The following is a 14,152-nucleotide window of genomic DNA, read 5'->3' on the forward strand; positions in this document are numbered from 1 at the left end:
AAACACACTTGATTAGGGTTAGTCAGGTCCAGGCCCAAGTCAGTTTCTTTACTGAATACTCGCTTTTGCTAGGTCTGATTAGTCAAAAGCCTTTATTCCTTACTGGACATATATAAGTTTAAATAAAAATTCAACAGCTATATACATTTTAGAAATAATTGCATTATTTTGAAGGATATAAACAGTGTCACAGTTAGACGGTGGGCATTTGCTGTTGGGATGGGGAGGCTGTGTCTGGAGTAGAGATGAGGTGACTTGTAAAAATCCAGTTTAAGCTCTCCATGGCTTTATGAAGTTAAGGCTAGAATTATCCTTACTACTTTACTTCAAATCCTAATAGCTTTTTGCATTTATTTATGGAAATGGGGATTGAAACAGGGGAACTCTACCTCTAAGCCACACTCTAGTCCTATTTTATTTATTTATTTATTTATTTATTTTTTGTGGTACTGGGAGTGGAACCCAGGGGCTTTTCTACCTCCGGGCTATACTCTCAGACATAATTTTTTGATGGTACTGGGGGTGGAACCCAGAGGCTTTCTACCTCCAGGCTATAGTCCCAGACCTTTTTTTTTTTTTTTTTTGCAGGTCTGGGGGTGGAACCCAGGGGCATTCGACCTCTGAGCTACACCCCCTGCCCTATATTTTATTCTTTATTTTGAAACCGGGTCTCACTGAGTTGCAGAGGGCCTCACTAGATAGCTGAGGCTGTCCACGAACTGCAATCCTCTGGTCTCAGCCTCCGGAATGCTGGGATTACAAGCGTGCGCCACCACGCCCAGCTCCAGACCTTTTTTTTTTTTTTTTTTTATATTTTATTTGGAAACAGGGTCTTGCTAAGTTGCTGAGAGCCTCACTAAATAGCTGAGTCTGGCTTCGAACTTGTGTGATCCTCCTGTCTCAGCCTCCCAAGTGTGAGGATTACAAGCATGTGCCACCACGCCTGGTTTATTTGCTATTTTAAAACAGCTTCCCATAGCTGGGCATGGTGGCGCACGCTTGTAATCCCTGCGCTTGGGAGGCGGAGAAAGGAGGACCGCGCAGGTTCGAAGCCAGCTGTGCTGGCTTATGAGACCCTGTTTCCAAATAAAAAAAGTATAAAATAGGTATCTGGGAGTGTAGCCCGGAGGTAGAAGGGCTTCCAGGAACCCCAGTACCACCAAAAATAAATAAATAAATAAAATAAATAAAACAGCTTCCCAGGTGTGGTGGTGCACGCTTATAATCCCAGCATTTGGGAGGCTGAGACAGGAGGATCACAGAGGTTCAAAGTCAGCCTCAGTTACTTAGTGAGGCCCTTTGCAACACAGAGAGACCCTGTTTCAAAATAAAGATTAAACCTGCATTGTTACTGTGTGCTGGCCTTGAACCTGCAATCCTCATGTTTTAGCTTCCCAAGTACTGGGATCACTGGCATGCACTATAGCATATGGCTTATGTTACTTTAATAATAAATCATAAAGTAGATTTATGCCTCATTAATAGTATATATATACATTTAAAAAGCTGAGTGTGGTGGTGTACATTTATAATCCCAGCATTTCGGAGGCTGAGATATGGAAATAGGGATTGAAATAGGGGAACTCTACCTCTAAGCCATACTCAAGTCCTATTTTGTTATTTTAAAACACCTTTGTTATCATGTGCTGGCCTTGAACCTACAATCCTCATGTTTTAGCCTCCCAAGTACTGGGATTACAGGAATGCACTATAGCATCTGGCTTATGTTATTTTAATATTAAAGCGAAGGTAGACTTATGCTTTATCAACAATATACATACAATTTAAAAAGCTGGGCTTCTTGTATGCTTATAATCCCAGCATTTGGGAGGGTGAGTGGGAGGATTACACTTCATGGACAGCCTCAGCTACTTAGGCCCTTTGCAGCTCGTTGAGACCCTGTTTTAAAATAAAGAATAATAATAATAAAAAAATAGGGTTGGGGGTGTATCTATCTCAAGGTAGAATGTCCCTGGGTATCATCCCCAGTACCGCAAAAAAAAAGTTTATATGAGGTTATCCATATTAAAGTATATATCAGTACTTCATTTTATTAATGGCTTAATAACCTATTGTATGGATATATCACAAATTTGCCTGTCCATTCATCAGGTAATGGGCATTTAGAGTATTTCCACTCTTAGGCTATTATGAATAATGCTATCAACATTTATGTGAAAGTCTGTGTGAACATTCTTTTGAATAGATAACTAGGAATGGAATTCCTGGGTCATATGGTAAATTTATGTTTTAATTTTTTACGAAACTGCCAAACCAAGTAATTAAGTTTTATCTGAGAAGAAATAAAAATTTATATAACAAATAATTTTTTAAATGTTAGATAACAAAACAAAACAAAAACAAAACTATGAGGCTAGAGCTGGTGAGTATGGAGAAATAGGCAGTTTCTTTTTTTTTTTTGGTGGTATTGGGGTTCCTGGAAGCCCTTCTACCTATGGGCTACACTCCCAGACCGACTTTATACTTTTTTATTTTTGGAAACAGGGTCTCTTAAGCCAGCGCAGCTGACTTTGAACCTGCGCGATCCTCCTGTCTCCACCTCCCAAGTGCAGGGATTACAAGCATGCACCACCACGCCTGGCAGAAATAGGCATGGTAGAAATGTAGATTGATACATTCTGGAAGCATGTATTACTTTTTACTTTTTTTTTTTTTTTTTGTGGTGCTGAGGATTGAACCCAGAGACATTCTACCTCTAAGCTGTACCCCTCATCCTATTGTATTTTTTATTTGGAGACAGGGTCTTTTTTTTTTTTTTTTTTTTTTGGTAGTACTGGGGGATTGAACCCAGGGACATTCTACCTCCAAGCTGTACCCCCAGCCCTTTTCTTCCTTCCTTCCTTCCTTTCATTTTGTGGTACTAGGGGTGGAACCCAGGGGCTTTTCTACCTCTGGGCTATACTCCCAGATCTATTTTATATTTTTGGAAACGGGTCTCACTAAGTTGCTGAGAGCCTAAGTAGCTGTGGCTGGCTTTGAACCTGTGCGATCCTCCTGTCTCAGCCTCCCAAGCGCAGGGATTACAAGTGTGTGCCACCACTCTTGGCTTCTTTATTTTGAAACAGGGTCTCACTAAGTTGCAGAGGGCCTCACTAAGTGGTTGAGGCTGGCCGCGAACCTGCAATCCTCCTGTCTTATTCTCCCAGATACTGGGATTACAAGTGTGCACCACCATGCCCGGTTTGGAAACAGGGTCTTGCTAAGCTAGTGTGAGCCTCACTGAGTTGGTGAGGCTGGCTTCAAACCTGTGATCTTCCTGTCTCAGCCTCCTAAGTACAGGGATTATAAGCATGTGCCGCCATGCCCAGCTTATACTTTTTAAAATGTGCAGACCTTTCAGTTTAGCACATCTACTTCTGGGAATTTATCCTGTAGAAATAGTTGACATGGACACATAGAGCCAACCAAGTATTATGTAGTCATCTTGACATTCTTATTTTTATTTTTTTAGATAAGTTCTTGCTTGGTTGCCCAGGCTCACCTGGAACTCAAAGTCCTCCTTCCTCAGCCTTCTAAGTAACTAAGGTTACAGGTATGCTCCGCTGTGCCTGGTTTGGCTTTTCTGTAAGAGTGAAAAGTTGAAAATAACTACAAGGTCCATAAATAGAAGACTGGTTATAGAGATGGTAACTTAAATTTTTTTGTCTTAATTTTTTTGGGTCTTCAATCATTAATTTTTTTTGCAAAAACAAATTCTTAAATAACACATTTTCTACCAAACCCAACTGTCACCTTATTTTTCTAACCTATGCTACAAAATTCCTCAGAAGAATGGCATATAGTTATAGTCTCCAATGTCTTTGCTTCTGTTCCTACAACAGTTCTGTCAGCTTTACTGTCCCTGTTCCATCAAAACTGCTCTTGTAAAGGTCACATTGGCAAATTCATTTGTCAGTATTCAGTCCTTATCTTATTTTGTTTTATTGATAATATTTGCTACTCTTTCTTCATCTCCTAACCTTAGTTCTTCCTTGGTTATGGTTTTTTTGGGGAGTCAGTGCCACTAAGGAAGTGTAGAAGGAAGTAGAGCAGTGAGGATGGTGGTGTAGATCTGCCTTCACTTGACGTCGAGGGAGCTTTGGCTCTTCATTCTGTGCTGACTTCTGCCTCCCTTCAGCAACTCCCACGCCTATACCTTGAGCAACTCCCATGCCTGTACCTTTGCATGAAGAGAGCTGGGGCTCACTCTGTAAGAAGTTAGCACACACAAAACCTGGGAGCATCATAGCATTTAGATGATGGTTGGAGAAAGAATGCAAGTTGAAAATGTTTTTTTATGTGCCTGTCACCTTTCTATGCACAATAACTAAAATAATAGCTTTCTGGGGGAAATGGATAGGGGAGTGTTATAGTTCGCGTTTGACATTGAAGTGTTGAAGGCATGTCTCCTGTGCAGCAAGGTTGGGAGGTGAGGTGTGGCTGGAGGAGATTGGGTCTTTGGGGGTGTGGCCTTCGAGACTGTCCTTGGTCTCCTTCTCTCTGTTTCTGGTCACCACGACTGAGAGGTCCTTTTCTCTGCTATACACCTTGCCAATGTGGTTTCTGCCTTGGAGCCAGCAGACTGGACTGAACCTCTAAAACTGTGAGTCTAAACCTATGCTCTAGTTGTTCATGTTAGGTATTGTGGTCACAGTGACTGAAAAAGCTGAGTAAAATAGGAAGTGACTAGAAGCACAAGCTCTAATTAAATGGTATAAGCTTAAACCTTCCAGCCTTAGCTGTAGCACACTCTAAGCATGGAACTTTGGATAAGTCACATAAGTGTTCCAGCTATAGTTTCTCATTTGTAAAATTGGGACACTACTTGAACCTATCTCTTACCAATAACCACAGAATAGTATCTTTAGTTCTGTAAATCCTCTTTTATGGGGCTCCCTTTTGTTTGTATAGTGGGGATTATTTAAGGAGCTGCTCTGTCTCCCCAGCCTAGTCTTCCCAGCCTCTCTTTTTATAGCAAAAGTTGACTTGTCCACAACTACTAGACTTCAGTGGGTCATCATGAGAGGCTTGAGTAGGGCGGAAGCACTCTTACATCGTGTGGGATCTATAAGGGTAAGGTCCAGGTAGTGAGTCTTTAAATGGTAAATCCCTTTCTTGTTAACACGTTGTATGGGTTTTTTTTTTTTTTTTTTTTTTTTGGTAGTACTGGGGGTGGAACCCAAAGGCTTTCTACCTCTGGGCTATACTCCCAGACATATTTTATATTTTATTTGGAAACAGGGTCTCACTAAGTTGCTGAGAGCCTCACTAAGCAGCTGAGGCTGGCTTCGAACCGGTGCGATCCTCCTGTCTCAGCCTCCCAAGCGCCGGGATTACAAGCGTGCGCCACCACACCCAGCTGTTGTATCGTTTTTTTTTTTTCCAAGCAATATTTTATAGTACAGTGCATAAAATAAACCTTAAATATTATCTTTAGGCAGCCGGGTGTGGTGGCGCACGCTTGTAATCTCCGCGCTCAGGAGGTGAAGACAGGAGGATTGTGCAGGTTCGAAGTCAGCTGCGCTGGCTTAAGAGACCATTTCCAAATAAAAATATAAAAAAAACAGGTGTCTGGGAGTGTAGCCCGGAGGTAGAAGGGCTTCCAGGAACCCCAGTACCTCCAAAAGAAAAAAAAAATTATCTTTAGGTATCATTATTTCATCTTTTATTATAATGTAAGAAAAGTTCATGGCTCTCTGTTGAGCTTAGTGAAGTTTTATAAATCCAGTGTATCATGTTATCCCCATCCAGATCAAGACAAAGAATATGACTGGTACTGTAGGAGCCTCCTTTGTGGCCCTTCTCACTCATTCTCACCCCAAAATGTTACCATTACACTAGCATATTTTGTTCCCAACACATCTTGATTTAATTTTGCCTGTATTGAAACTATATGAATGGAATCATATATTATACTTCCTTTTGTGATTTGGCTTTTTTTTTTTTAGTCAGTATTCCGTTTGTAAGATTCATTTATGTTTTGCTTAGAAGTGTAGTTTATTTTTTTCCACTGCTGAATAATATAGTTCATTGTACAAACTTGCGCATGCCTGCAATTGCAGTACTTGGTATGCGAGAGAGGAGGATTACAAGTTAGAAGCCCATTTGTTCTAACTTATACCCTATTTCAAAATAAGAAATTGCTAGGCATCATTCCTATAATTTCAGTACTTGGGAGGCTGAGACAGGAGGATTGAAGGTTTGAGGACAGCTTCAGCAATGTAGTGAGATTCAGCAACCTAGTGAGACCCTGTTTCAAAACAAAGAAATAAACTGGGGGTGTAGTTCATAGGTTGAATGCCCCTGGTTTTGACTCCCAGTTCCACAAAACAAATGAAATAAAACGAACTAGGATGTAGCTCAGTGTTAGAACACCCCTGAGTTCAACCGTCAATAAACTTGATAAAGTTATGCAAACAGTAGTCATAGATTCTCTGAAATACTTATTTTACAGTGTATTGCTACTTTTGGCTATAACAAACCAAAATCTCAGTGGTTTACAACAGCGAAGCTTTTCTTTTTCTTTCTTTCTTTCTTTCTTTCTTTCTTTCTTTCTTTCTTTCTTTCTTTCTCTCTTTCTTTCTCTTCCCTCTCCCCCTTCCTCCTCCTCCTCCTCCTCCTCCTCCTCCTTCTTCTTCTTCTTCTTCTTTCTCTTTCTCTCTCTCTCTCTCTCTCTCTCTCTCTCTCTCTCTCTCTTTGTGGTACTGGGTATTACATCCTGGGGAATTCCACCTCTGAGTTCACTCCCAGCCCTATTTTATTTTATTTTTTATTTTGAAACAGGGTCTTGCTAAGTTGCTGAGAGTTTCTCTAAGTTGCTGAGGCTGGTCTTAAACCTGCAATCTTCCTGTCTCAACCTCCCAAGTACTGGTATTACAGGCATGGGCCTCCACATCAGGTGCAAAGGCTTCTTTCTTGCCCATGTCACATTTTTGTGATTGAATAACTGTAGTCATATTCTATGACTATTGTGTTCCTTAAGTCTTATTTGTCCTGAGATCCAAGCTGAAGGAGAAACTCCCATCAGGGATGTATTGACTTTATGGCTGAAGTTAGAGGTATGGAATGGCTTCTAAAATATAAATTAAGTGAGGATCCTGTCATTCCTGCTCATAGTTCATTGGCCAGAGCAAGTCATGTGGCTAAGCCTGTAGTTAATAGTGTAGGAGTGAGTACGTATTGATTTCACAGGGAGGCATTACAGGTTCTTTTCTGCAAGAGTAGGGATGAGTAATTCTTTTTTTTGGAAAGAGAAGAATGAATAATTTGGAATAATAATCCAATTTATCCTATGATCCTAAAGAAAACACTCCTAGTTTCAAAAAGAGATGCTTAGGCATGAAGATGCGAATGCAAAATTATTATGATAAATTATAAGCAGTAGCCGGGCATGGTGGCGCATGCTTGTAATACCAGCATTTGGGAGGCTGAGATGGGAGTATCGTGGTTGGAGGACAGCCTCAGCTACTATTTAGTGAGGCTGTTTGCATTTCAGTGAGACCCTGTTGCAAAATAAATAATAAAAAAATAGGGCTGGGAGTGTAGCTCAGAGGTAGCGTGCCCCTGAGTTCTATCCCTAGTACCAGAAAAAAAAAAAAAATTATAGCAGTAGTAAGGAACTTTATGATCTAGTCAGTATTTTTTTTTTTTTTTTTTTTTTTGTGGTACTAGGGGTGGAACCCAGGGGCTTTTCAATATATAATAGGTAAGAAAATTGAAGATATAAAATTGATAGTAGTTATAGTAGGATGATAGACATACATGATTTTTCCATTTTCATACTTAACCTTTTTATTTTTTTGTGGTACTAAGGATTGAACCTAGGAATGCTCTATCAATAACCTGTATTCCCAGTCATTTTTTCCTTTTTTAAAAATTTTTTAATGAGGAAGGGTCTAAGTTGCTGAGGCTGACCTTGAACTTATAATCCTCCTGCTTCAGCCTCTTGCATAGCTGGGACTGCAGGCCTAAGCATGTGTGCTTGACTTCGTACTTAAACTTATTATAGTGCTGTTGTTTTATAATTTAAAATGATTTTATTTTTGTAATGGGTTCTTATTCTAAAAGTTATACAAAAGCTTGGTATGATGGTTATTTCTTATTCTAAAAGTTATACAAAAGCTTGGTATGGTGGTTATTTCTTATTCTAAAAGTTATACAAAAGCTTGGTATGGTGGCGTATACTTGTAATCCCAGTACTTGGAAGGCTGAAACAGGAGGATTGCAGATTCAAGGTCAGCCTCAGCTACTTAGTGAAGCCCTCCGCAACTTAGTGAGATCCTATTTCAAAATGAAAAATAAAATAGGGCTGAGAGTGTAGCTCAGAGGTAGACTGCCCCTGGGTTCAATTTCTAGTAACACACACACACACACACACACACACACACACACACACACACACTAAAATAAATTAAAAAAGTAATACATGTATATCAGAGAAATGTTAGAAAATACAGGAAAAGGATTAAAAAATAAGGTTTGGATCCATCTCCCAAAACTACCAGTGTTTTTTTGGTGTGTTAAAAACATATTAGTGCTGGGGCTGGGGATATAGCTCAGTGGTAGAGTGCCTGCCAGCACACCCCAGGTCTTGGGTACTCCCTAGCAACTCCCTCCACCCATTTAAAAATTAGTAGTATATATTAAAAAAAAATTGCCAGGTTAACCTCAGATTGTGTCGTCATGTTTCATTCCAGGTCCTGAAAATCCTTGGTTGGTTCAAGCTTATGTTTCAGCAGCTAAACACCCTTTTGCGTCTGTGGTGGGTCAAGAGGTTTTTCAGAGTGGAATCATTCCTTCAGATACTGACTTTCGTATCTTCAGGGATTTTGGGAACATTCCAGGTATTTTGTCAATGGTTAAGCTTATTGTGCAAAATTGATTATCAGAGGCACACTTTCCTTCTTGAAAGTTTGTGAGTAGACAGCATTTTCCTCCTGTCTCTGCCTCCCAAGTGCAGGGATTACAAGCATGTGCCACTATGCCTGGCATATTCTAATTTTCTAAGAACAGAGTTCTTAATGTTTTCCTTTTAAAACTCCATATTAATTTATATGTTTGCCTGCTCTAGAATATATAATCTTGCCCCACGATGTGACAGAAGAAAAGGGAGAACTGTTAGCACTTAAATCCCCAGGGTTCATTGTCTCGCTTTACCAACTCCCTTGGTGACATGTACAGCTTACTCTTTATTTTTTTGCAGGACTGGGCATGGAACCCAGTGGTATTCTACCTTTGAGCTACATCCCCAATCCTATTTTGTAGTCTTTATTTTGAAACAGTCTCACTGAGTTGCAAAGGGCCTAAGTAGTAGCTGAGGCTATCCTCCTGCTTCAGCCTCCCAAATGCTGGGATTACAAGCGTGCACCACCATGTCTGGCTTTCTGTATAGCGTATTTGAAGTTAAAATTTGGCTCTGGCCTGACAGGGAGAAGGATGGAAATGTTTTGATGTGACCACTCTAACTCAGTATTCTTAACCTTTGCTGTGTTACTGACAATACCTCCTCATGGAGTAGTGTAGTCATTAAATTTTGAATTATATACTGTAGTTCTAGATTTGTAAGAACGTGGTAGAATATTTATGTCACTCATTCACAAATGTGACAGAGCTATCATCTCACTGCTTTGACATTTTGTCTATTAGTAATTTAATACATAAATTAATAGTCCAAAAGCAAGACTGATATTTAAAATAAATTGACTTTTTTTTTTCTGTATGTCTTAGGAATAGACTTAGCTTTCATTGAGAATGGATACATTTACCATACCAAGTATGACACAGCGGACAGAATTCTAACAGATTCCATTCAGAGAGCAGGTTGGTATTCCAAGGTCAACTTTTGATATCAAATATTATGGATGACCTATAAGCCTATGGGTATTTTGTGGCCTGGACATTATAGAGGCAGAATATGACAGAATAAGCTTGGGAATTGGAGTCGGAGAGATGAAGGCTTGAATTTTCATCCTGTTAACCTAGTTCAGAAGTTAAGAACATAGAATTATTCATTGTGAGGATTTGAAATGGGAGTTGACCTGGAGTCATGGTAGGATTGCTGTACAATAAGAATGTAGAAAGTAAAAGCTCTCAGTTGGAGGTAGCACCAGGATACATATGTGTGGGCAGCTTACCTGGATCCACGGTTGGGTAGTGAGTGTAGGTGGTGAGATGCTTATAGGACAGGGATGCTTTCTAAAGAGATCTGCAGCAGTCAGAGGAAGCAGATGAGGCTGAGTCTTAAGCAGCTGATAGAAGTAGGCCTGTGGGGAAAAGAGCATGTTTCAAGTAAGTAGAGCATGAATAGAGCACGTTTGTTTGTGGCAGGCTGTTGGTGAGTATTCCTCTCATATTCATTCTCTGCAATGAAAGGAGTATCTTCAGAAGATGAGGTAGGAGTATAAGAGGGAGAAAATCTTCAGAGAGATGAGATAGAAGTAAGTGGAAGAGGAAATTGTAGAAGGCTTTAAAACTATAGGAAGATGCTACAGGAATAAGGAGTCATTGAAGATCTGAGTCTGTGAATGAACTTGTTATGATGGCTTTAAATGTTACTGGTCTGGTGATGCAGTGTGGAGTGGGTGGTGTGGAGGAGAGAGCCAGGAGGTGGGGCTGTCCCCTCAGTGACTTATATGTGCAGTAGGGGGACCAAGACTGTGGTGCTGACAAGATGGAAATAAGCTGGGCGGAGCGGTGCACACCTGCAAGCCTGGAACTTGGGAAGAGTGAGAGGAGGATTACAGATCTGCAACTTAGTGAGGCTCTCAGCAACTTAGACCTGTTTCAAAATAAAATAAAGCTGGGTATGGTGGCTCACGTTTGTAATCCCAGTCCTTGGAAGGCTGAGATAGGAGATTGCAGATTCAAAGCAACCTCAGCAACTTGTGAGGCCCTTGGCAACTTAGTGAGACCCTGTTACAAAGATAAAGAATAAATTAGGGCTGAGGATCTAGCTTAGAGGTAGAATGCCTCTGGATTCAATCCCCAGTACTGGGGAAAAAAAAAAAAAGAATTAGATAGTAGTTTGGAGGTAGAGTGCCCCTGGGTTTTATCCATTACTCTCTACACACACATATAAAAACAAAAAGAGAGGGGTTTAAAATTAAATACATTTTGAAAGCAGATTCAGTTAGACTTGCCAGGTTCTAGATAGAAGGGATAAATCAGATGGACAGCAGCAAAAGTAACTAAGGTGTAAAGCCTAGCAGGCTGGGGAAGGAATACCACTAACCGTGGTGGCCTGTGGGAAGGTGATCCTCATTCAGAGTTCAGTGGAGCGGGGCAGCAGACCTTTCTGTGAGATACAAATGCACAGGTCTGGGAATCAGCCTAGTGAATCATAGCATTAGAACTCTTGGTGAAAGTGGGCATGTGAGTTTGGGAATTAAAGGCATAGAGAAAACAATGTAAGAATAGAGAATGAACATACTTTCTTGGAAGAATAAGGCGAGGGTAGCAGAACAAGACTGAACTTTGGGAAAGATACTTTTGAAGCAGTCAGAGAAGCCTATGAAAGAATCCAGTGGAAAGAGTGTGTTGGCTTAAGTGAATAAAATGAGAGCGCCAAGGATGGGATGAGCAGCAAGAAGAAATGCAGACCATTCATTTAAGTTTAAATGGTGAGTGTTCTTTTGCTGCCTATAGTCATGGTTACTTAGGAGGCAGAGGCAGGAAGCTTGCTACAGCCCAGGAGTTCGAGGCCAGCCTGGGTACATAGACCATGTCTCAAAAACGAACACCAAAATCAAAAAGAACTTTAAGAACATTTATTTGTGTGATTTACGTAACAAATATTTATTAATAGACCTTTTATGTACCAGGTTTTGTCATGACTCTTCTTTCCACCTTCATAGCTGAGTACTCTTTTTCTCATTCAGCACTTTTTTCTGTATTGGAACTTTTTCCTCAGGTTCTTCATTTCCACAGGTCTCAGTCTGTACAGTCTTTCCTGTTGTAGCTAACTCCTGCTTATTGTTGTGTTATAAATAGCACTTCCTTAAAGGTGCTCTAGTCCCCAACAATCATACTTCCTCCTCTTAGGAATTCTTAACACTCTTCTAACAACTTATTCTGTGCCTCTGAGCTTCAGGAGAGGCCTCTTCCTCTTGATCCATCATTGGTTTTCTAGTTTCCAGAACAGTGTCTGGTACAGTTTATGTGTATTCAGTGAATAAGGACTAAGGTATAGCTGTTGACTTGTACACATGATCATAGAGAATAGTTCTGTTTTCTTTCCGGTACTGGGGATGGAACCCAGGGGCATTCGACCTCCAAGTTACACCCTCAGCCCTATTTTTGGTTATTTATTTTGAAACAGGATCTCACTGAGTTGCAAAGGGCCTCACTAAGTACCTGAGGCTGGCCATGAACTGCGATCCTCCTGTCTCAGCCTCCCAAATGCTGGGATTATAAGCATGCGCCACCACGCCTGGATGAGAATAGTACTAATGGAAGGGAAAGGTAGAGCTTCCAAGTGGAGGGGGAAGGGAGTCAGGAACATGGACCTTAACTGAGAAATTTAGTAAGAAAAGTGGGCAGAGTAGTGAGATTGTAGGAAACTTTGTTCATTCATATTCTCTTCAGCTATTACTATTTTTTTAAATCTTCTTTTGTGGTGTTGGGGGTGGAACCCAGGGCCTCATGCATGGTCATGAGACCTCATCCCAGCCCTCTTGTAGACTGTTTGGAAACAGGGTCTAGTTGCAAAGGCTGGCCTTGAACTTGCAATCCTCCCGATTCAACCTCCCAACTACCTGTGTGTGCTCTACCTCACCCAGCCCAGCTATTTATTTATTCAAATAGTAGATGGTTTATTTCTGCTTTACATAGTTGTACTTATAAATCACGTTCTAGTAGTTAACTCAGCTTTATCTTTCTTAGGTGACAACATTTTAGCAGTCCTTAAATATCTAGCTACATCTGATATGCTGGCTTCTTCCTCTGAGTATCGACATGGAAACATGGTCTTCTTTGATGTGCTTGGCCTATTTGTCATTGCCTACCCTTCGAGGGTAGGCTCAATAATAAATTACATGGTGTTAATGGCTGTTGTTTTGTACCTGGGGAAAAAACTGATGCAACCCAAACATAAAAGTAAGTATTTTTCTCTAAAACTGGAAATACTGGCATTGGTGTAGGATTTAAAGATTTTTTAGTCAGTATGATTATATCTTCCCAGGAAGTTAAAAATTAAAAAAATAATGCTTGGTGTATATTATAAGAAGTTTCAAAATATTAAGTTGATATGCTATTTATATTTTTAGTCTTGGTGAAGTAGACAATTTTTATGAACTTACTCCACGAAAATACCACATAGGAGCTGTTGAAAAATGGCTTGTTCAGAATGACTGTGTGTGTGCATGCGTGTGTGTGTGTGTGTGTGTGTGTGTGTGTGTGTGTGTGTATTATTGAGGATCATATTTAGGTCCTCAGGCATGTTAAATAAGCACTCTATACTGAAATACATGCCCAGACCATTTTATTTCATTTTAAGTTGTCCCAGCATATACCACCAGGCCCATCTTATAGGTTGATTTTTCATGAAAATACCCCCCACCCCCGTTTTTTTTTTTTTTTTTGCGCATGGTACTGGGGGTTAAACAGGTACATTATAGCTCTAAACTACACCCCTAGCCCTATTTTATTTTTTATTTTGTAATAATTTTCTACTAAGTTGCAGAGGGTCTCAATAAGTACCTGAGGCTAGCTACAAATCTGTCATCCTGTCTCAGCCTCCCAAGTACTGGGATTATAAGCATACATTACTACAGCTGGCTTGAAAATTCCCATTTAAAAGTATTTTCCAGAGCTGGGCGTGGTGACGCATACTTGTAATCCCAGCATTTGGGAAGCTAAGACAGGAAGATCATGGTTTGCAGACAGCCTCAGCTACTACTTAGTGAGGCCCTTTGCAACTTGGTGAGAATGTTTCAAAATAAAGAATAAAAAATAGGGTTAGGGGTGTAGCTCAGAGGTAGAATTCCCCTGGGTTCCATCCCCAGTACTGCAAAAAATTTAAAAAAGTATTTTCTTTTATAGACCAATAGCATTCTGTTCTAAAGTATGAATGAATTTCCCTGGTTAAATTGGTCCATTCTGATTGAAATATTTTTGCTTGAAATCTTTCAGAGTCTTAAGTTATATGCTTAAAATA

At 40.2% G+C, this 14,152-nt stretch overlaps 1 protein-coding gene across 3 annotated transcripts in view; it reads left to right on the forward strand.

Annotated features, from left to right (window-relative positions):
* The window catches only part of ERMP1 (endoplasmic reticulum metallopeptidase 1), a gene marked incomplete at both ends in the record, with an annotated part of 45,450 nt that overhangs the window by 12,877 nt on the left and 18,421 nt on the right, over nucleotides 1-14,152 (forward strand). For all 3 annotated transcript variants that reach the window (XM_080708839.1, XM_080708840.1, XM_080708841.1), the window contains 3 exons: nucleotides 8,697-8,843; nucleotides 9,727-9,819; nucleotides 12,880-13,092. In XM_080708839.1, coding sequence (XP_080564965.1) covers nucleotides 8,697-8,843; nucleotides 9,727-9,819; nucleotides 12,880-13,092 — 453 coding nt within the window. The remainder of the gene's footprint in view (nucleotides 1-8,696; nucleotides 8,844-9,726; nucleotides 9,820-12,879; nucleotides 13,093-14,152) is intronic.

The sequence above is a fragment of the Muscardinus avellanarius genome (assembly GCF_963383645.1).
Source record: "Muscardinus avellanarius genome assembly, chromosome: 13".
Classification (NCBI taxonomy): domain Eukaryota; kingdom Metazoa; phylum Chordata; class Mammalia; order Rodentia; family Gliridae; genus Muscardinus; species Muscardinus avellanarius.